Source organism: Prionailurus viverrinus, chromosome A3 (assembly GCF_022837055.1).
Source record: "Prionailurus viverrinus isolate Anna chromosome A3, UM_Priviv_1.0, whole genome shotgun sequence".
Lineage (NCBI taxonomy): Eukaryota > Metazoa > Chordata > Mammalia > Carnivora > Felidae > Prionailurus > Prionailurus viverrinus.
Window position 1 is genome coordinate 90823823 of NC_062563.1, and position 23025 is coordinate 90846847.

At 47.0% G+C, this 23025-nt stretch overlaps 1 protein-coding gene across 7 annotated transcripts in view; it reads left to right on the forward strand.

The window, feature by feature from the left end:
- Positions 1-23025, forward strand: part of TET3 (tet methylcytosine dioxygenase 3) — a 102631-nt gene that overhangs the window by 73635 nt on the left and 5971 nt on the right. For all 7 annotated transcript variants that reach the window (XM_047853428.1, XM_047853427.1, XM_047853426.1 and 4 more), the window contains 6 exons: positions 1299-1389; positions 7628-7721; positions 14070-14278; positions 16056-16206; positions 18893-18982; positions 19494-19631. In XM_047853428.1, the coding sequence (XP_047709384.1) occupies positions 1299-1389; positions 7628-7721; positions 14070-14278; positions 16056-16206; positions 18893-18982; positions 19494-19631 (773 nt within the window). The remainder of the gene's footprint in view (positions 1-1298; positions 1390-7627; positions 7722-14069; positions 14279-16055; positions 16207-18892; positions 18983-19493; positions 19632-23025) is intronic.

Consider the following 23025-nt stretch of genomic DNA (forward strand, 5'->3'; position numbering starts at 1 on the left):
TACTATTACATAGTCATTTGGGTCGCGTTTCTTTCACTGCGAAAAATTCATTTAAAATTCATCCATGTTGTGTGCAGCGATAATTTGTTCTTTTTAAAAATAATTGTAGTGAGCGTCATATAAAATGAACTATTTTAAAGTAAGCAGTTGCGTGGCATTTAGTATAGTTACAGTGGACAACCACCACCTCCTCTGTCTAGTTCCAAAACACGTTCGTCACCCCAAAACCAAACCCCGTACTCACTTAGCAGTTACTCACACGTTCTTTCCCTCCTCCCAGCCTCCGGCAGCTGTCAATCTGCTTTCTATTTCTGTGGCTTCACCCATTCTGGAGGTTTCATATGCATGGGATCATACAGTATGTGATGCTTCTTTCACTGAGCATAATGTTTTTGAGGTTTATCTACATTGTAGCATGTGTCAGTCCTTCATTCCTTTCTTTTTTTAAATTGTGGTAAAATGTACGTAACATAAAATTTGCCATTTTTGTACACTGTTTTTAAGTGTACGGTTTAGTGGCATTAACTACACTCACAATATTGTACAACCGTCACCACTACCCATTTCCAAAACTGTTTCATCCCCCTAAATAGAAACTCGGTACCCACGAGGCAATAAGTCCTCCTTCTCCACCCCTCCCAGCCCCTGGTGACCTCTAATTTTTACCTCTATGAACTTGCCTATTCTGGATATCTAATCTAAATGGAATTATGCAATAGTTGTCCTTTTGTGTCTGGCTTATTTCACCGTAATGCTTTCCAGGCTCATCCATGGTGTGGCATGTATCAGAACTTCATTCCTTTTTCTGGTTGGGTAATATTCCATTGTGTAGATACCCCGAATTTTGTCTGTCTATCGATGGGCTTTTGTGTTGTTTTCACCTTTTGGCTCTTGTGAATAATGCTGCTGTGAAATTGGCATCCAAGTATCTGTTGGAGTCATTATTTTTTATTCTTTTGTGTATATCCCTTGTAGTAGAGTGGCTTGCCTACCCCAGTCTAAACACACAGAGTAGTAAACTGAATTGCAGAGTGGTTACACCACAATCTTGACGACACTTGATTTTACCAGATTCTTCAGTTTTTGCCAATATGCCCTGTGTGTTATGGTGTTTCACTGTGATTTTAATTTGTATTAATGATTCCTAATGGAGTTGAACACATTTTCACATATTTATAAGCCACTCAAATTTCCTGCTTTGTAACGTGCCCATTAGTTTTCCTGTTGGTGGTTTGACTTGCTAAATTAATGTTGATGAGTTGATGCCTCCAAATAATGTTTACTCTGTGTTTCTGCAGAACAAATAGTGGAGAAAGATGAAGGTCCATATTATACTCACCTGGGATCTGGCCCCACGGTAGCCTCTATCCGGGAACTCATGGAGGAGCGGTGAGTGACGCACAAATGTCCAAGGAGAGCTGGGCAAGTTGTTGGTAGAGCATGGAATTGAAGCACCTCTCGTTTTCATTTCCTTGACCAGACCACACACAGAAAGGAAGCCAGGATATCCGGACTGTGGAGGGTTGAATATGGGATTCTCACCCACAGTGCTTCTGGATTTCTCTGTCTGTTGGTCTGCCCTCTAGATCTTCCCCTCCCCGGCTTTTCTCTCTCTCTTGAAATATTTTCTTACTGATGAGGTCTGGTTAAATGACTCTGTGTCCCATAGTGTTTCCTGAGGTCTGAATTTTGCTGCTGGCTTTTCTTTGCTATTGTCATGTTCTTCTGCCCTCTCTGTGGCCTATAAGTTCACAGAGCTAAAGACTTCATGGAAATCACATCATTTTTTCTTTCTTTCTTGTTTTTCAAAACTACTTTATAAGTGCTATTTTGTACCTCCACTAGGAAGAATATAATGTCTCCTCTTTGGCCAGTAGGTGCCTATTCAGTGTGTCCTGAGTCGTTCTGATACCATCCCAGGAGTCTCTCATAGCTTTCTCGATTCCTTGTACGACTCTATGATCTGGGCTCGCATTCTGTGTCTATCCACAAAGTCCTGCTCCTTTTAATTGGGGGAAAAAGTTTTCAGAAAACAAACTCTGGTACGAGGTGTGCTCATCATTTCTAGGCCATTTCAGTAGAAAGAGCTAAGATGTATGTGTAGATTTTTTATTTTTGTTCTTGATTGTGATTAAATACATCATGAGTTTACATTGACACTAGAATTCAAACTCAAGACTACACGGTTTTTACATAACAGCCCAGTTTTGTTTTTCTAAGCAGCTCGTGTAGCTAGAGACTTTAAATTTTATGGGTGGGTCCACAGCAGATATTAAATGCTATGAGTTCCAATGTACAGAAAGGTAAAATAGCTTGGTGATTGAGAGCATGTGAACGCTGAAACTAGACGTAAGGTCTAATCCTGGCCCTGCCACTTCCTGCTGAGTCCTTGGGTAAGTTGCTCTACTGCTCTGTGACTCAGTTTTCTTATCTGCAAAATGGAGATAATGTAAAAGTACATACACATTGTAGGAGAATTATGAAGATAAACTGAATTGATGTCTGGAAAGCACTTAGTGCTTATAGGGAAGTACGACACATAGGGTATCTTGTCTCATACAACATCTACTGATTGAGATCTTATAATAAGCATTAGTATAGCAAAGGCAAAGACTATGTAGACATAAACATGTTTGCTCATACGTATACATCATATACACACAGATGTGTGGAAGGCAGAGTGGCCTAGAGTTTCCTCAGATCTGGGTACCATATTTTGTCTGAGCAGGGGAGCCACGTGAATCCTGTCATCAGTCTAGCAGGGAACATGAATTTGAACTGAAAAACTGTATTGGCATCCTTGAGTCAATAAATGGTAAGATGGATAGAAGACTGTGATCTCCCGTAAGGACTCTTAGTAAGGACTCTTAATTGTCCTGTACCATCTGGCAACATTTGTATTCAAAGTAGCCCATCAGAAAAGCATTCAAAGACTCAATCTGTAAATTCAAGCCTGCTTGAAAGTGGACCTCTGAGGCCGTGAGAACGAAACATTTAAAACAAGGTGTGTGTTGCATGTGTGTGCCTTCGTGTACCAACGTGCGTGTGCATTGCGGTGCCAGGGTTGGGGCAGGCAGCATTTTGGCCAGTGACTTTTTGGTAAGAAATAGCGACGCTCTTATTTGCAGGTTGAGGGCTGCAGGGGAGTCACATGTACAAGTTGACCTGGGACAGTTTTTGTGTTTGTTTCTTGGAAACAGTTCTACAAAATTTCTAGACAGCTCTCTAAATAACTTTTAGTTATGGAAGAGTATGTTTTGAAACAAGGATTAAGAGATAGTGATAAAGTTGAGATTTGTCCTCCCCCCCCCCCCCATTGCTTTAAAAATAACAGCCAACTGTAGAATCTTCAGAAACTGATCCAAGGGAGGAATTCCTGTCGAGACCAGGAATACTTGTGTTTTTCCTCAGCAGCTGGTTTATTTTTATCTTAAGGACCTTGTAAATTATGTAACAGATTGTATTTCCATCTTTGTTGGCTGCTGGGTAAGCTTAGAGCCAGATTTGTGTACCCCCTATTGGGAGGAATGTAATTTCTCATCTTTGGCCCATGAGAACCTATTCAGGTTCACTCCTGAGTCCTTTTCACATAATCCTAAGGAACCTTCATTAGCTTCCTGATTTCTCATATGATGAAATTTTCTAGGCTCGTCTCTCAAAAACACACACAAGACCGTACTGCTTGCATTCTGTGTACCAACGTTATGTTCATCTTCCTCCCCCCTTTACTCTGATTTCATCACCTGTTTTTATCTTAATAGACATCTTTTTTTTTTTTTTAAGTTTTCTTGTGGGACAAGGAGAGGAATGAATAACCAGTGAACATCACCAGGCTGGGGGTCTAGTTTGTGAATGGTCCAGGCTGTCTCCCCCACCCTCTCTCTACAGGACCACTCTACCGCCAGAAGTGGGCCAAAGTCAGGAAGGGGAAACGAGCTGAAATCAAGGAGACGTTGGTGCTTTTAGCTTCTCTGGTAAAGATTTGGAAAAAGGAGGGGCGGTCAAACGCAAATCCTAAAATATTATCCCAATTTATTTATGGGTTCCACACATGGGAATCCAGGTCCCCATTGATGTACATTCTTGTGGTCAGTTGTACAAACCCGTATCTCAGAATGGTGTGCTGCACAGAGCCCCATGTCGTCTATCTGGGAAGGGGATTCTCTGCAGCCTAGGAGCTCATTAAATGTTTATTCTAAAAACAGAGAATCACCACTGTGCTAGCAGATCCTCTGAGTTTAGGGAACTAGTCTCATTACTGGGTGATAAAGGTAACCCCAAAGAAGTACAATTTTAGATCAGTGGTTATCAAACTTGAGCGTGCTTCAGGGTCTCCTGGAGTGCTTGTGAAAGCACAGATCCTTGGCCCTACCCCAGAATTCCTGACCCAGCAGGGCTGGGATGAGACCTGAGAGTCTGTATTCCTCCCAAATTCCCAAGTGATGCTGATCTCAGCACCATCCTTTGAGAACCACTTGCTAAAATGATCAGGTTATCTTTCAAGATAAGATTTCAGCCTATTCTTTTCAGACTTAGCTTAGGGTCTAGGAGTTCATCTGTATGCAGGAATGAACATTATTCAGATGTTCTAGAATATCATTTTAATGCTAGGCCAGAGAGTAAGACATTTAAGAAAAAAGAGCTAAATCCGGAGTTGATTGGTTGTCAGTAAGCACAGAGAAATTTCTCGTTTGAAGGGAAAAAAAAGAAAAAGAAAAGGTCTAGCTGATCAGAGTGCTTGGCCCTTTTATTTGCTCTTGAATACGAAGTTCAGTGCAGAAAGTGTTCCTCTGATGGGTGGGATGGGGGGAAGGTACTGGTCAGAGAGCTCGCGTCAGTGTCCTCTGCTCACCCTCCTGAGGGGAACACAATATCCTGTTTCGATGAGAGCAGCGTGGACGCCTCGGGCTGTTCATCCCACAGGGACCCCAGGACACACCAAGCACCCAGGCTTTGCACTTGGGGGCCACTTCCTGATAAATGTTTGTGAAATTGAAAGTTTTCCAGGAACCAAACAAAAGCGGCACTATCTGGTCTTTTCCTCTTGAGACAGGCCACACTATATAAACTCCCCCAGAGTCCTGTCTCCAAACACATTCTATAAGGGACTAACATAGCCTTAGAATTTTAATGTGCTAATTATCAGAAACACTTTTCACCTCGACAGTGTGCTCTGTTTCACTCAAGAAACCAAAGAAACCGTACATCAATACTTTAAAAAAATGTATTCTCTTTCCCAATTACCAAAATAAAACCTGTCTATACAAGTCTTTTTTAAAAAAAGTTTAGAATAAAGCCTTCCAGTAATTATCCAGAAGAAACCTTTTTTAAAAAGTTTGATGTCTACTCTTTAGTTTTTTGTCAGCATTTATAGATGCGCATATATAGAGAGAGATTTTAAACCAAATGGGATCAGTCATAATGTACCCACTATTTGTAGCCGCTACCCCTCCAGCCCCCGGCTTAATTTCTTCCATGTTAGTACATAGAATTCTGTCGAATCCCTTTTAATGGCTACATGGTTTTCCAACATACGGAAGTTTATTGTATTTATTATAGTTTAGCCAATTCTGTACTAGATATTTCAGTTCCTAATTTTTCAGTTGTTGGCACAAGGAACACCTTGTGCCTAAGTCTTGGTGTATCTGTACAGTTATTTCAGAGGTGTGGAGATTCCTGGAAGTGGAGTGGATGAGATAAAGGAATACAGATCTCCCTCGCTACCCAAAAGTAGAGCATCCCTTTGAAAACTTTCCTAAACTGAAAATGGCAATGAAGCGAAGAAGCAGTTACCATTAATGTATATGGGAAAATGTCTGAGTGTTCCTGGACCCCCAAAAATAATCTCTTTTAGGCTTTTCTGATACCTTAAGATAAATCAAGATAAAGCACAGATGCTCACAGACACAGTTCCGCTGTCTGGTGGCTGGAATGCTGAGTGCAGTTCCTGGGCCAGGAGCTTGGTGGCGCCACTCTCGCGGCACCACTTGGGGTGTGCATTGCCTCTGTAATGGCTCGTTGCCAAACGAACGCTGAACGCTATTTTCACTCTTTGCCTTTTTTCGTAAAAGCAAAAATTCTCTTTGGATATCTTCTGGTTACCAAAAAAACAGGTACTGATGTAGGTCTTTCGTAAAAGCAAAGTGGCATAACATGAGCTTCTGAAAGGTGAGGGATACCTGTATGTGTAATTGTCTATGTGTGTTTGTAGAGGCTATGTTAACTGTAGTGTATATGATGAGATATCTCTCTATTAAAGTAGTATATTAAAAAGGGCCATGACCAGAGTGGATTCGTTATAGAAATATAAGGATAGTTTGATTTAGATACTCTGTTAAAATAGCACATTCATATTAATTGATCAAAGGAAAAAAAAAAAAAAACAACAGTCATCTGTGTCCTTTGTTGCTAAAAGTGCTTTTGATAAAAATAACCCATTCTTGATTAAAAACCAAGGCTTGAAGATGCCTTCAAACTAAGTCAGTCTCTCTTTCCCAAACTCAGCTAGCTTCCTTCTCAGTGATGAATAGTTGGCAACATTTTACAGTCAAGCGAGGAAATAAGCAGAGATGCCCACTGGCACTTCAGAAGCCTTGGCTGGTACAGTGAGGCAAGAGAGTGAAAGAAGGGCATGAAGAGTGAACAGGAGGAGGTGACAAATCACCCTGTTTGTCGATGATATGATTTTGTGCCTGAAGCTAAAAAGCTATTAAAAATAAGATGGTTCAGTAAGATGGCTACTTAAACGTTGTTAAGAATTAATATTTAGCAGGCTCTCTAACCCTCATGCAGAAGCTTCAAAACACTTAAAACAGTGCATCCCTATGGATTATGTAATTTGTTCTCCTTCCAAGCCTGGGAAGAATGGGCCCTTTCTATCTTCATGTTAGATTAGGAAACTCAGGCCTTGAGAACTTCAGTCATTTGACTACAGTGCTGCAGCCAGAAAGTGGCTGGGAGAGCATTCAAGCCACCGATGCCTGTGGCACCATAGTTGTGTGGCCTTGGGCAGGTCAGTTCAGCTCTGGGGCCATAGTTTGATCACTTCTGAATTAGACGGTCTCGGAATCCCCGAGTGTGTGTGGGCCAGGGCATGAGTGTGTGCAGTGTGTGTTTACTGCCAGGGCAGTCTCGGAGCCAGATGGTGCTTGGTAGGGTCACTTCCCCTAGCCTCAGCTCTCTGTCCTCATCATGTTGAAATGTCAGCTGGGGATTGTTGAAAGAAAACAGTAAGATTTTCCCCCATTTATTTTCTTCTGTTTATTGACTGTATAAATAACAGGGTGACTCCACTAACAAGGCTGGATACAAATGCCCATGTTTAGCCTTTGGTTTGAGTACCTTCCCTGGAGGTTCAGAATAATAATCAGGGACACTGTGTTTGATGACCCCCTCTACCCTGAGACAGAGCTGGGCAAGATGGACCGGAGGCCCTGTGGACCTGTACGTGGCTGCTGTGTCTCCAGAGGCTCTAAGCACAGAACAAACATTTAAATCCTTCTCCTTCTCTGTTGACCCCACAGTAACTAAACCCATGCTGAAGCACACTGAGGCTTGCCTTCTTACCATAAGCTGCTCTCTTCTGGGGCTTCACTGTGCTGATGGTGGCTTCTGTCTCCCTCACCAGGTATGGAGAGAAGGGGAAAGCCATCCGGATCGAGAAGGTCATCTACACTGGGAAGGAGGGGAAGAGCTCACGCGGCTGCCCCATTGCAAAGTGGGTGAGTATCAACCCTGTGGCCGGGGCTGCTGCCTCACTTCCCTCACCGCAGGCCAGGCCAGAGGTGTGTGTGTGGAAACAGACATGTTTATTGTTCAGGGGAACGTGGGAGCTTGCATCTGTGCTTGGTTAGGGTCATTTTCCCCCAGCCTGAGCTAGCCTCGTTTTATCTAAACACCAGCCCCTGGCACCCTGGGCTGGCCTCAGAAAAGCTCTAGTCATTATGCTTGGTTCATACTCTCCCTGTGGATCAGGGATGTGGTTGAGGGGAGGCTGAAAGATGTCATCTTACTCAAAGCTGGGCCCCACTGTGCACCATTTGACCCCTCTGCCCCTTCAGATGCCGGTGGGGTTCCTATCTCTGGTCCAGAAGAACTAGCTAGGCCTCTAGGCAGGGAAGGGGACAATCTTGCATCTACTTTACTTCTGAGCCACTGTTCCCTATAAGGCAGCCTGAGTGTCCCAGCGAGGGGAGCGTCAGTGACTGTGACCCTCGTTTCACCCCCACACAGTTTTCTGACCTTACTCTTCCAGTCCTCGAGGAGATATTTAGCATCACTGCAGAAGCTCAAGAGCAGCAGCAAGTCATCAGGTGTGAGCTCAGTACTGTGCTGGGTGCTCGGTACGGGGATATGCCTCGAAAATGAAAAGGTCTGTCCCTGTGCTCAAGCTGCTTATGGTGTAGAGACACATGAGATAAGATCACGGAGACTTGAGTGATCAAGGTCCAATTATGAGAGGCGAACTCAGTGCGGTAGAGTTCAGGGTCAAGGGATGTGAATGGTGGGAGGAATGTGAGGCTTTGTTTCTCAAAGGAGGGTGACGTGCATGGGATCACAAATACAGGGCCACATTAAATGGGCTGATGAGGGGCGCCTGGGTGGCTCAGTCGGTTAAGCGTCCGACTTTGGCTCAGGTCATGATCTCATGGTTCGTGGGTTCGAGCCCTGTGTCGGGCTCTGTGCTGACAGCTCAGAGCCTGGAGCCTGTTTGGGATTCTGTGTCTCCTCTCTCTCTCTGCCCCCCCTTCCCTCTTGAAAATAAATAAACATTAAAAAGTTCTTTTAAAAAATAAATAAATGGGCTGATGGGAGAGCAGAAGCATTTCTGGCAAGGAGAGTCATGTGAGCAAAGGTAACAGGCTTTGTGAATATACAGCTCACTGAGTGAGGGAAGGTGGGAAGAAGACCTTTGTCAGCCTGTGTCCATGTGCACATGGCTGTTTTTGTCTCGTATACACCATACCTTTGCACCTTTGTTTTTAATGAATATGAAAGGTGTCTGTACCTGAACTATCACATACCTTTTTTTTTTTAGCAATTTTCGGTCAGTATTGCAGAATTATATATAATAAAAGAATCTGGAGCTACATAGAGCCTTCACAGGTATGAAGAAATATAGCGTCCCCACCCTCCTGAAAGATAGGTATTACAGTGGGAGGGGGACTGTATCCGTCTGTGGCTGATCAGGGTGCAGTGTTATCCCTCAGAGATCCCATCAGCGACATGGCATCTGCCCTTATTTCTGCTAATCCATGTAGTCATTGGAGAATTCCACAGTCCTGGATGGGAAACTGAAGATCCTCACACAGGTGGAGCCTGGGGACTTTTCCATCTTCAGAAACAGTTGGATCAAGGGAAGAAAACAACTGGCTATGTAGGTGGTGTCGAAGAAGAGAATATGCATTTCTGGCCCCAGAGCTCTGGGGAGCAGCGCCTGTGCGTCTCTGCTAGGGCTGAGGAAGGAGGTGCCCAGGTGAAGCAGTGAGCTTAGTTCCTGGGGGCAGGAAGAGGGAAGCAGAATGATGGAGGGGGAGGAACTTGGTCTTCACACGTTGGTCCTCCAGGGTCTGTGCGCAGATGCCCAGAGCGGAGCACACGTGGCACCTGATGTTTTGTCCAAAAGATGAAACAGCTCGTGGGTATCACCAAACCCCAGTGGGTGATGCCAGCTTTGAAAGAAAAGCCCAGATAGAAGGGAATGCATAGTGACCACATTCCCAGAGGTGGGGAAATTCTTGTATCTGATGAGGGAAGATAAAAGGAGAGAGGAAAGAAATGGTGTTTTATAGGAAGGGCAAATGGTGGTAGGTCATAGACTATCATAGTGGTAAGAAAATGGTGGTGCGGAGTTGTGTTTTTCTTTTCTAGCTATCTCCCTTAGTGCAGTGGACTTCTCTTGGTTTTTGCCTACACAGCCACCAAATACCCTATCTATTTTGGTGGTAGAGCTCATCTAAAGAGTTCTACCTCCTTGGAAGTTAGAGAAGGGCAGGTGTTCCCTTCCCGTGCTTCCCCCCCCCCCCCTTATCCACACACACACACACACTGGGAAGTGACCCATAAGTGCCAAGAGGGGCAGATTGTCCTTAGTGTCAGCGTGGCGTCAAGAACCCAGGCAGTAGTCTGTGGCTACGGGCGAGCGGCAGCATCCAGCTGCCTGTGGTGGACAGTGCTTCCTGTGGTTCTTCCTGCCCACCCCCTGTTCTGGTCTCCCATCTAGAGCCTGGGTTTTCATCTGAACCAGGTTCATGTCTTTGTCTACAGTCTGAACCCCCAACCAGTAGGTTCATCTAAAAGCAGTGTGTCTGACAAATTCTAGACTTGCCTGGCCAGGCTCTTGGGGGACAAAGTTGAGGCGCATCATGGGTACCCAGCAAATGTGTGTTGAGAGAAGGATCTAAGAAAGCAGTGAGATAGCCCAGGGAGCCCACTGATAATCTGCAGTTTTGAGGTGGCTTGTACGGCGTATGGAAGTCGGCAAGCATGGGAGTAAGGGAGTGACCAGGTAGCATTCCAAAGGCTCAGAATAAATGGAGACATGCCAGAAGCAAACACCACAGACAGCAAAAATGCGCTTTGGATACAAGAACCTTGGAGATGCTGCTTGGGCCAGTCTGTAAAGATAACAGGGGTCAGAAAGCAGATATTTGAAGGCCCCTTGAGGGCAGGGTTGGAACAGACCTCCTGGGGAACCCCAAGGGTTGGAACTAAGTACCGGGAGTAGGAAGACAGATGTGGGCTTCCTTTGGTGCTGTGCTATTCTTGTTCAGTGCACGGGGGACTCCTGCCCAGCTGGGGGGGGGGGGGGGGTGCTGTCTGTGTCTGTGGTGGGATATGAACCATCCGTATGGCCACACTCAGGTACTGGTGTCTTCCTGCCTTCCCTTGGCCTTTTGATTTTTGCGCTTGGTGCATTCAGTCCTGCTGGCTTCCTTCCTTCATAGTGTGGGTAGGGAGCTCCACTTTATTGTTTTCTTATAGTTTTTTTGAGTGTACCCATCGGCCTGTGAGGGTGTGGCCACAGAGAGCTGTCTGCTTGTGCTTATCACGTTTATGTGTTTGCCACTTGGGAAACCAAAGAGACGTGGCCTCAACCTCAGCTTTGGTAGGTCAGGTGTTTCCCTGTGTGCTCTGAACACATGTTGCACGTGAGGGCGATTAATTAGCCAGTGCCCTACCCTGGGCACTGAGCAGAGATTGACAGTAGTGCCTCAGAAACCCTGGTGGCAGGGACTGCTGTCTTATCAGTACCTGTGATGTGTGATCGTGAACCTGTGTTCACGATGTGCCCGGCTCAGTCTGTGGAGGCCAGGCAATCACACAGGGAGCTCTAATACTGCATGACTTAATGACATGTTCGTGTGTTACTGATCCCAAAAAGTTTTAAAAATAATGATATAACCGATGCTTCTGTGGGTTGGCTCAGAGCAGGAACTCATGGGCCAGGGATATGTTTTGTTTAACGTGTCCCTGAAAATTTTGAAGGAAATCCTGACCTCTGCTACAACCTGGATGAACCTTGAGGCTGTTATGCCAGGGACCAATTCTGTATGACTCCACATGTATGAAGCACTGCCAGTAATCAAACTATTCAGAGAGTCAGAAAGCAGAATGGTTGTTACCATGGAGTAGGGGCCAGAGAGAAGGGAGAGTGAGTGGTAAGTGGGTACAGAGTTTCTGTTTGGGAAGATAGAACGTTGTAGAGGTGGACAGAGGTCTGGTGACGGCTGCAGAACAGCGTGAAGGTACTTTTGCGACTGAGCCATACAGTTAACATGGCTGCAGTGGTAAATTTTACGTCATGTGTATTTTACCGTGATTTTAAAAATTGAATTAGGTGCTCACATCTTTAAAAGGAGAGATTTCATGTAAAAATCTAGGTTTCTGTTTTCTTCTTGTTAAAATTGGAAGAGGTAGCTGCACTAGGCTGGGATTCCCATCAGGCAGTGGTTGATGGAGAGAAGGCCTGGCTTACCCATTTTGAAGGGGCGTGTGCTTTTTCACTTGGCCATGGTCCACACCACCCCCAGTTGTCCATCTGGCCCACTTTCCTTATTTATACTGCCTGCCTGGCTGCCTCTTTGGACAGCTCCCTGCACTGCTGTACTCATGACCAAGTGCGTCTCCAGCCCAGGCCTCTCCTGACCTCCAGACCCAGTGTATTGGGGTCTTACTAGAAATAGCCACTCAGACGTTCCCAAGTACCTCAGCCCCAGCGTGTTCCCAGTTAACTCATCAGTAAACAACCCCCACCCCACCCACTGTCCTGTGCCACAAAAGTGGAAGTCCGTTTAAGACTTTGCCCTGTCCCTCAGCCCCTAGAGTCAGATGGTCCCAAGGTCACCTTTCTCCTCAATGAGTCTGAATGCATTCCTTTTCCTGTTTCATTCCCCGCTGTCCTACTTCAGCACTTTATCCACTTTTGTTTGTGTTTTGTTTGTTAGTGGTCTCCCTGTCACTCTCCGCCTCCACCCTGCCATCTGCCTGCTCCTCTTCTAGAGCGGGAAGCTACTTATGAAAGCCCCTTGTACAGACTTCTTTGTGGAACCCCTGCCTTGAGTTCTTTTCCCCTGAAAGCCCTTCCCTCATCCCTCCCCTCTTCACAGGCCCTCATCTTGTCAGGTCACAGAATTAGTTTGGGCTCTTATGGGAGATCAGCCACCTCGTCCCCCAGCTCCCGGGTCCTTTGCCATGCCGTATCTTTTTGAACAGAGTTCTGGGTGTGAGAGTTAGGTGAGAACGTGGCTGGGCAGCAGTGCAGAGCCCAAGGCCCTTGCTTTTTGTTTTCTTTAAGAGCCTTATTGAGATATAATTCACACACCATACAGTGTATCCATTCAAAGTATATAGTTCACTGGTTTGGGGTATATTATTAATTTTTTAAAGTTGTGTTAGAGTATATACATAACATAAAATTGGCCATTTTAACCATTTTTAAGTGTGCTGTTCAGTGGTATCCACTACATTCACATTCTTGTTTTGTTTTGTTTTTGAGAGAGCGAGGGAGGGGCAGAGGGAGGGAGAGAGAGGATCTTAAGCAGGCTCCACGCGGTCTGTGCAGAGCCCGACACAGGGCTTGATCCCACGACCCTGGGTTCATGACCTGAGCTGAAATCAAGATTCAGACGCTCCACTGACTGAGCCACCCAGGCACCCCAACATTCACATTGTTTTGCAACCATCACTACTCTATATTTTCAAAACTTCACCATCCCATACAGAAACTCTATACCCGTTAAGTAATAATTCCCCACTCTCTCCGCCCCAACTCTGGCAGCCACTGTTCTACTTTCTGTCTCTACGAATTTGACTATTCTAGGTACCCTCTGTAAGTGGAATCACACAGTGTGGATCCTTTAATGTGTGGCTTCTTTCGCTTAACATGATGCTATCCAGGTTCATCCATGTTGTTGCATGAGTCAGATTTTTCTTCCTTTTTAAGATTGAGGACTATTCCGTTGTTTGGAGGGGCCACATTTTGTTTATCCATGCATCCACTGATGGACACTTGTGTTGTGCCCGCTGTTTGGCTGTTATGAATAGTACCTGACCCAGTCCCTGCTCTTGGTCACCTTGGGTATATTCCTAGGAATGGCATTGCTCGGTCATATGGTAATTACATATTTAGCTTTTGGAGAAACTACCCAAAATTGTTTTCCACAGCACCAAGGCCCTTATTTTTTAATTAAAAATATACAGATATGCAGCATTTTCTCTGTAAATATTTTAAGATACATAAAAATCTGAATATATTTTGGCTTACCAATTTATCTGTGTGTTTTTAGTCCTAAGTCTGTGTGATTCATCAGTAACTTCCATTTTGTAGTAAATATTTTTTATTTTGCTCTTAAAAAATAACTTTTGTATTTATCATTCCTTAATTGTAACGGTCTCTTAGCCGGTATGGTTGCCATTACCAGGTTGTGGTATCCTGTGGACACTGCCCTAAAGACCTGAGTCCCCAGGTCTGGTCAGCAGAGGTGGGGGGTGTATGGCATCCATGCAGAGGAGTGTGGGGGCATGGCTCCCACAGTTAGCAGTGCCCTCCCCACCCCACCCCCCTGCAGGTGATCCGCAGGCACACGCTGGAGGAGAAGCTACTGTGCCTGGTGCGGCACCGGGCAGGCCACCACTGCCAGAACGCGGTGATCGTCATCCTCATCCTGGCCTGGGAGGGCATCCCCCGCAGCCTCGGAGACACCCTCTACCAAGAGCTCACTGACACCCTCCGGAAGTACGGGAACCCAACCAGCCGGAGATGTGGCCTCAACGATGAGTATGTGGGTGGGATCTTGGCGTGCAAGGGTTGGGGTGGCTGGGCCAAGTGTCCATTGGCAGGGCCTTGGGGGGCAGATGCAGGGGGAGATTCTGGGCCCCCCTGAGGGCGGCGCTGGCCCCTCCCAGGGCCCTGTCTGTCCTGCAGTCGGGACTGTGGTGAAAGAAGTTCTCCCACAATCCTGACCTGGGTTCTTCTGGTCCCGGCAAGAGAAGGGTCCCTTGGCTTGGCTCTGCTGGTGAACCTCAGAGGGACTCTGAGGTTCTAATGGTGGAACAGCTATGAGTGCATGAGTGTCCCACAAATCTAAGGCATCAGTGGTATTCATAAAACCTGCCCCTCTAAGGGTCTTTTAAAATTAAGGCGTTTAAATTAAATGCCACTTTTTAAATTAAGGTGTTTTTCTTTTTTTTTAATTTTTAACGTTAATTTTTGAGAGAGTGCGCGTGAGCAGGGGAGGGGCAGAGAAAGAGGGAGACAGACTCTGAAGCAGACTCCAGGCTCTGAGCTGTCATCACAGAGCCCAACACAGGCTCAAAACCACAGACTGCAAGATCATGACCTGAGCCCAAGTCGGACGCTTCACCGACTGAGCCCCTGAGTCCCCCACCCCCACTTCTTAAATTAAGGTATTTTTACTTAGATATACAGTTTGAAGAGGTTTCTTTTTAAGTATTTAAATTCCAGTTAGGTAGCATACAACATAGTATCGGTTTCAGGCGTCCAAGTTTGAAGAGTTTTGACAAATGTTTACAGTCACGTAGCCACCGCGAAGATGTATAACCATTCCATCATCCCCTCCAGTTCCCCTGTGCCTGCTTTGTAAGCAAGTTTCCTTCTGCCAGTGGCAACCACCACTCTTGCTTCTCATCCCAATGAGTTTGCCTTTGCAAGAATGTTGTAGAGACGGAACCATACGGGGTGTAGCCTCCTGAGTCTGGCTTCTTTTTCCCCTGAGCATAGCGTTTCTGGGCTTCAGCTGTGGAGGTGTGTAGCTCATTCTTTCCGATTGCTGAGTAGTTTGCCACTGCTGGACGCCTCACAGTTCATTTACCCACTCCCCAGTTGAGGGGTATCTGGAGCATTTCCAGGTTTGATTAGTTGTTGGATTATAATGTCAGTGTTTATTTATTTAAAGGCCTGTCAGCACCTGAGCCTGAAGGAAGCAGGCGTGTTCAAACTCTGTAGCCCATGTCACTTCCCTGATTGTGTCGTCTATGTTGGAACCCGTCATGATATTAGTGTTAAGGCAAAGTATAAACCTTACTGGGGTTTTGACTAGATTTTTCCCACTTGCCTCAAAACACCCAGGGGTTTCTCCCAGCAACAGATTCCACAAAAAATCTTTTTAATGTTTGTTTATTTTTGAGAGAGACAGAGTGCGAGCTGGGGAGGGGCAAAGCGAAGGAGACACAGAATCCCAAGCAGGCTTCAGGCTCTGAGCTGTCAGCACAGGGCCCGACATGGGGTTCGACCTCACGAACCGTGAGATCATGACCTGAGCCGAATTCTGACGCTTAACCCGACTGAGCCACCCAGGCTCCCCTCCCAAAGACAGATTCTTAGACCTTCAGGCTCAGGGGTGGGAGCAGAAAGGGCTGCTCAGAGCTCTCTATGCGAGGAAATTTGGGGAAGGAGTTAAAGGCGGGAGGGATGTGGTCCCAGTCACTGGGAGACCATGGGTGCCAGGCCTCAGCAGGACCTCCCCCTGATGTAGGAGGACGATTTCCGAACAAAAAAATGTGTCTGTATGCCTAACGTGTGATGCGTATTGCAGCCGGACCTGCGCTTGTCAAGGCAAAGACCCCAACACCTGCGGTGCCTCCTTCTCCTTTGGTTGTTCCTGGAGCATGTACTTCAACGGCTGCAAATACGCTCGGAGCAAGACGCCTCGCAAGTTCCGCCTCGTGGGGGACAACCCCAAGGAGGTAAGCAGAGTTCCGCGGAGCAGTGGGGCCCTCCGGCTCGTCCTACCCTGCCTCCCGTCTCTGGTAGTGTGGTGGGGGGTGGGTTAGCACACCCTGAGTCACATGTGCAGATAATGCAACTGGCTTTATTTTTTTAACTGACCTTATCTTGCCGGGAAGTAAGGTATGTGGGGTGTGGTGTGGAGGGGTGTGATGAGTGAAAAATTAAACCTAACCAATTATGGGCATTTCAGACTCTCCCAGCTTAAAACAGTCTCTTTGAGGTAAATGGTCAAATTCCTCACCAGAATTTGATCTTCTTCAAGAGTCATTTCTTTTCTTCATTCTTTCTAAGGTGTGTTTGTAGGGGTGGGAGGTATGGCAGGAAGAGGCCTCTAGGCCTCGGCCGCTTTCTGGGGCCAGTGCTGGGCTTCCCGAAGTGCCCCTCATTCTACCTGGCAGCCAGGCACGTGTCTCTGTGCGGTTGTCCACATTTCCAGGCCCTTGCTGTCTTCTTGCTGGGAGCCTAGCCTGTCTCTTAGGCACCGGACTAGGGTCCACAATGGCCTCCTGTCTGCAGCCTCCCGGTCAGGTCAGGCTGCCTTCCTCCCTGCCCCTTCCCCTCTGTTGCTGTGCTTGTGAAGGCCATCCCAGGAGGTGGTCTCCACGCAGAGTTCCAAATGCAGAGAAGGTACGGGTCTGTCTGGGTTCCCTGCCATCTGTCCCCGACCCTACCCCCTCCCCACTACCTGAGCTCTTGTGAGGTAGGGTACTGGGTCCCTTTGTGGGTATCTAGGCAACATCTTGATCCCCAGTTCTACCTTCCACATCTCCCCGAGCTCCTTGTACAAGAAGGGTTTCCTCCTTTTCCATGGGCGTGGGGACTCCCCTGGGGCACACGTTTTTCTACCCTATGTGTAATAAACTTCTATGCTCTGGGTATCCAGTCGTGCTTTTCAGAAGTAAAAGGAAGCATTTTCAAGTGCAGAACTTTATTTGCCTCAAAGCCTGGCTTTTAGACTATTGCACAAGCTAGTTTGATGGTCTGATTTGACACTGGACTTTTCTCTATGGTGGCATCCGCCCTCCCCTGGAAGCAAGTTGTTTCAATGCACTTGTTTCAATGAAGAGAGGAGCCCCAGGGCCACAGGAACTAGGAATGACCAGGAGTGAAAAGGCATTGCTTTCATTTCTCACACGTACTTCCCCTGTTCTATCAGCTGCCATTTCTGTGCACTTACTTAGTGCCGAGTATTCTGGCCAGCACCTCACAGATGTGCATCGCCGTTAACCTCAAGACACCCCAGATGTAGGCCCTGTTGCTACTCACCTTACAGATGAGGCAAATGGCTTGCCCAGGGCCGTGTGGCAGTAATGGTGAAGTCAGGTCTGGGTCTTCCTAGAACTCACGGGCCTCAGCCCTGTGCTGTGCTGGCCGTGGGCTTACCGTGTTGGTGGCAGCCTCTGGGCTGCAGCCAGAGACAGGCAGCTGGCAGTGGCTGGCAGCTCTAGCCACCCTACTGGACAGACCGCTGAGCCATTGGTCTTGCTCTTCCATCTCTACTTCTATGAACTTGGTTCTTTTTCTCTCTTCTTCCTCTTTCTTCTCTGCAAACTCTTCATGCCTATCTGTGCTCAAGGCCTTGTAGAAACAGCCCCTCACCCCAGCTCTACCTGCCACCCTCAGAGGGCCAGGGAGAGGCTGTGGATACCTGAAACCCTTGGCCAAATGTAGCTGGGGTGCGGCTGCTTTGTCTGGGGCAGCACTATCCAGTGGAACTCCTTCTGTGATGATGGAAACGTTCTCTGTAAAAAACGTGTAGCACAGGAGCCACATATAACCACTGAGCACTTGAAATGTGGCTCGTAAAACGGGAACTGGGTTTTTAATTTTATTTAACTTTCTTTAGATGTTTACTTATTACGAGAGAGAAAGAGAGTGAGTGGGGGAAGGGCGGGGAGAGAGAGAGAGAGAGAGAGAGAGAAAGAAAGAGAATGAATCCCAAGCAGGCTCCATGCTGTCAGCACAGAGCCCCACATGGGGCTCAATCTCACAAAGGGTGAGATAGGGCCTGAACCAGATGAAGAGTCAGACACTTAACCAACAGAGCCACGCAAGCTCAGAGCTGACTCTCTGTGCCCCAATTTTATCTAATTTTAATTAAATTTAATATACATTTCAGAAGCAGCACAGAGTTCATGACTAACACATGCAATGGTGCAGGTCTAGAGAATAGAGTGTCCCTGGCTCATGACAGGCTCTGGGCCTGGCTGGCTGTGGAATTCCTGGCCTAGACTTTGACCCGCCCCTCTCTGCCTTCATTTGCCTGTCTGCAACACCAGAAGAAAAAGCCACACCTTTTGATCCTGCTTTTACCTGCCTACTTCATCGAACTTCTGACCTAGGGTGTTGAGCACTCAAAACCAACAACCTGTTTTATGTGTTCTGAGCGGCACTGAGCTAGTAGCTTAGCAGTCAGGATGGCTGGACCTTCAGGCCACAGCTTTTCCTGAGCTTCTGTGTCTCCAACATTAAAACAGACATGGTACCCTATGCCTCCCAGACGGAACCTGTAAAAACACCTGATGGCACTTCCTACCTTTCCAGCAACCCAGCAGTGGTTCTAGAATGGAGGTTAATTTCCAGTGTGTAGAGTTTGCCAGGTGGGGCTGCTTTGGATACGTGTGACTGCTGTTCTGTCCACAGGAAGAAGTGCTCCGGAAGAGTTTCCAGGACCTGGCTACTGAAGTTGCTCCCCTGTACAAGAGGCTAGCCCCCCAGGCCTATCAGAACCAGGTACTGGGTCTTGGGCTTTTCTCTGCCCACGTGTCATCTGCATCTCTGTCCGTGTGCCCTGAAGTCAGGAAATGGGAGAGTGGGCTCATTTGTGCTCCTTATGGGAAAAGCTCAGCTAGAGATAGAGCAGTGATGTAGGTCTTTGATGAGATCCTTTCTTGACAACGAGCTAACTGCGTCCCAGACCATCTTTCCCCTATCCTTTGCTTTCATGCCTCCCCCCATAGTAATCTTTCACCTCTCCTGGTCTGGCTTCTCCTGGGGAGGCTCAAGTTTCTCTCTCCTGTCACCTGTGCATCTCCCAGATGAGGTGAGGAGGACTTGAGTTAACTGAGAAGGAAGTAATCTCTACGGAGGCTTCATCCGGAAAGCCTACCTCCTGCAGCCCCTCTGCAAGGCCTCCATGGTCCTTAACCTCCTTCCCTCCAAGACCTAGCTTTGCCTCCTCAGCACAGAATCTAGGCCACTGACCTCAGGTCACACGAGCAGTTCTCCTTGGCTGTCCACACAGGTGACCAATGAGGAAATAGCGATTGACTGCCGCCTGGGGCTGAAGGAAGGGCGGCCCTTCTCGGGGGTCACAGCCTGCATGGATTTCTGCGCCCATGCCCACAAGGACCAGCATAACCTGTACAACGGCTGCACAGTGGTAAGGAACTCTGGACCTGTCACAGTTCCCCCTGCGGGATGGTCCTGGGAGGGGGACTGGTTTAAGCAGACAGGAGGGCTCAGAGTAGGGAGGGACCTGGAGACAAGAGTCTCAGATCTCTGGGAGGTGCCCTGCCATACTGGCTGCCCCTGCCCACTTCTCTGAGAAATGCATGGACCGGAATGCTTGGACAAGGCTGGTCTCATCTCCATGTCTTAGGTGGATGCTGTAGAACACAGTCTGTTGGGCACCTGGAGTCCTTACCTAAAGACTGTTCCAGGTCTCTGAACACTGGATTTAAATCCAAACCACTCTTGATTCATCCACCGAGCAAATGTTTATTGTGCCCCAGATGCTGCTGTAGATATTGGAGAATAAAATGGACCAAGCCCTGCCCAAGTATGTGATACAGTTAATGTCTGGTAGTGTTGAAGGCTGTGAGGAAGATATGAAATAGGGTAAGGGGTAGAGTGATAGCAGATGCCATTTGGGATGCCATGGGCAGAGAGGTCCCTCTGAGGAGGGGTACCTGAGCTGAGACATGAATGAAGCAAGAGGGTAAGGGACCCAAATGTCTGGGGATGGAGTGCTCCAGGCAGAAGTACCAGCATACACAGAGATTCAGGGGCAGGCAGGGACCAGGTCACAGTGAGCCCAGAAGATGGGCAGGGCTGTGGGTTGTGCTCCGAGTGTGAGGGGAAGCTGGGAGTGGTAGGGTCTCCTTGATAAAGTGCTCTTTTGCTCCTGCAGATAGAACAGAAGTATGTGGAGATGGGGTGAGTGGGAGAGAATCAAAGGAGAAAGCCAATTAGGCTGGGACAGTGTCTAGGCTAGAGGTGACAGGGCTTGGACAGGAGCGAGGGTAGGGAGGGGGGTGGTTGGACAGACTTTGGGTGATCTCGAAGATACAGCCAGCCAAGCGGGGGTTGCTGATGGACAGATGTAGGATATGACAGGGAAGGACTAGAGAGCCACCCAAGGCTTTTTGCTTGAGCACCTGGTCAAGTGTTGGTGCGACACGCTGAGATGTAGAATCACAGGAGAAGCCCAGTTTGATGGCAAAAATGAAGAGTTCTGTTTTGAGATGCCTGGCAGATGTCCAGGTGGACACGTGGAGCAGGCAGGGGAGCGGGCTGTCTGGAGGACATGTAGTTCACAGTTTCAGGCACGAGGCTAGATGCCGTCACTAGGGGAGTGAGTGCAGATGGAGAAGAGGGGAGGTTTGGACTTGAGTGGGGACCCCCTCAAAGGGATGATGCCAGCTCTTTTCTTTGCTCTTTAACTAGGTCCTGGGCAGGCAGGGCTCCCCGGGGAACTGTGGAAGAGGCAGACGTAATGGCAATTCACCTGAAAGGGGGCTCCCAGAGTCTGGGTATAACTGGGGTGTAACACAGGGATTGATGGCCCAGCACGAGATTTTATTTCTCTACCTTGTCCTCCTTCCCTTATGTGCAAGGCTAGAAGCAAGATGAGGCAGGCCCCTGTCCACACTGTATTGTGAGGGTTTCGAGCTGACACACAGAGAAAGGGAGGGACCTCCAGGATTAGAAGAGGGGCAGGGAAGGGAGGAGGAGACATCAGGAGATAGGAGCACAGTGAGGTTATTTTGATCCCAGAGCTTTGTAGCATTTGGAGTGGAAAAAAGTAAACCTCTTCCAAAATGAACAGTGTTTTTTTTTTAATTAAACTATTTATTGTCTAAAAAAGTAAACAGTATAAGAAAGCATAAAGTAAAAATTGCCTGAAATCTTAGAGACCTAACTAGTGTTAGCATTGTGATGACCATCCGTTCAGGCACCTGAATATATGCATGTGCGTGTGTGCACAGCTGTGTCAGTTTTACACAGATGTGATCACAGTATATGTATGTGCTGTTCCATGACCCGCTTTTTGTAAGAATGCATGATGGACAGCTCTCTGTGTCACTGGATGTAGACTCACTTCAACGTGTTGTAAGGCAGTATGTATGGCTCTGCCATCATTTATTTGACCACTTCCCCTGTGGATGGACAGTGAGTGTTTCCAGACTCCCCCTCTGTAAACCAGAGTGGGGGGTCCATCCTTACCACATCTTGGTACGGTGGTGGAATAATCCCCTTGACGTCCCAGAGTAAGGACATTTATAGGTTTAGAGTGCTGCTTCTCTGGCTTACTTGGCAACACAGGGTTTTCACAATTTCTTTAGTCTTTGCCCACCTGAGTGGCAAATGTATGAGCTCACTGTAATTTGTGTTTCTTTTATGACTAGAGAGGGTGAACATCTTTTTCTCTTTTTTTTTTTTGCCCATTTAAATTTTATCTTTGTGACTACCCGTATGTCCTTTTTTTTTTTTTTTTAAAACAAGGATAGCTATCTGTCGACATTGATAAGGTATCTATTTTAGGGAGAGAAACGCAGTTTCTATCATATCTCATCCTTTGCTTTTTACTTTTGCTGTGTTGTTTATCACATTGGGTTTTAGGGAATGATGGGAAGCAGGGCCGGTGGTCAGTCAAACCCAGAAAGCCTGTGGGGTCTGCTCAGAGCAGGTCAAGTCTGAAGAGACATACATATGCTGGGAAGAAACACACTTGGTAGAGCATCACACCAAAGGGGAAACTTCAGATGGAAGCATGAACATGGTTGACTTCATAAAAATGTACAGTTTCTGTTCAATAATAAAACACCGTGATCAAAATTGAAAGGCCTGTACAAACTGGAAAACAGCATTTGTAACAAGTGACAAAGTGAATGATAACTTTCATAGACAAAGATTACTTTACATGAATGATAAAAAAAAATGAATAGTCCAGTATAAAAATGGGCAAGAGGCATAAAACTCACCAAAAAAAGAAGAGAGTTGTATTAAAATATACCCAAGGTTTGTTTTAATGAAGTATGATAAGAGAGGAAGACACAGGATTGTCAGGAGGGCCGAACTTTATACTCACAGAGCCCAAGAAGCATGTGCCCACCAGGCCACACAGGGAAGCACCAGGATTGGTCAGGAGGCAGACGAGTGAGTGGTGAGAGTGTGGCCCAGCGCAGTTGTTGGAGATTTGGTGGGAACGAGTGGGCAAGGCAGAGTTAAGTAAGCTGAGAACTGGAGAGTTTGAATAGTTTGTGAGCTCTGGGCCATAGGGGTGGTCCCCAGGTGTCCTCCCTGGTCCTGGGTGATGGAGGGCAGGGGGAATATTTGCTTGGTGTGTGAGAGTTTGATAAAAAGAGAGAGTTAGGGGTGTGGGCCCCGGATCAGTCAGTTTGTATATCAGAGTGCACCTGAAGGGGGGTCATTTGCTATCTCTAGGAATTAGCTAGTCTTCGGGGAAGGACGTCCCTCCAGGGTCAAGGCCCCAACTGCCAGAACATCAAGAACACAGAAAATAAAATGTAATCAACCCAAGTTAAACTTGA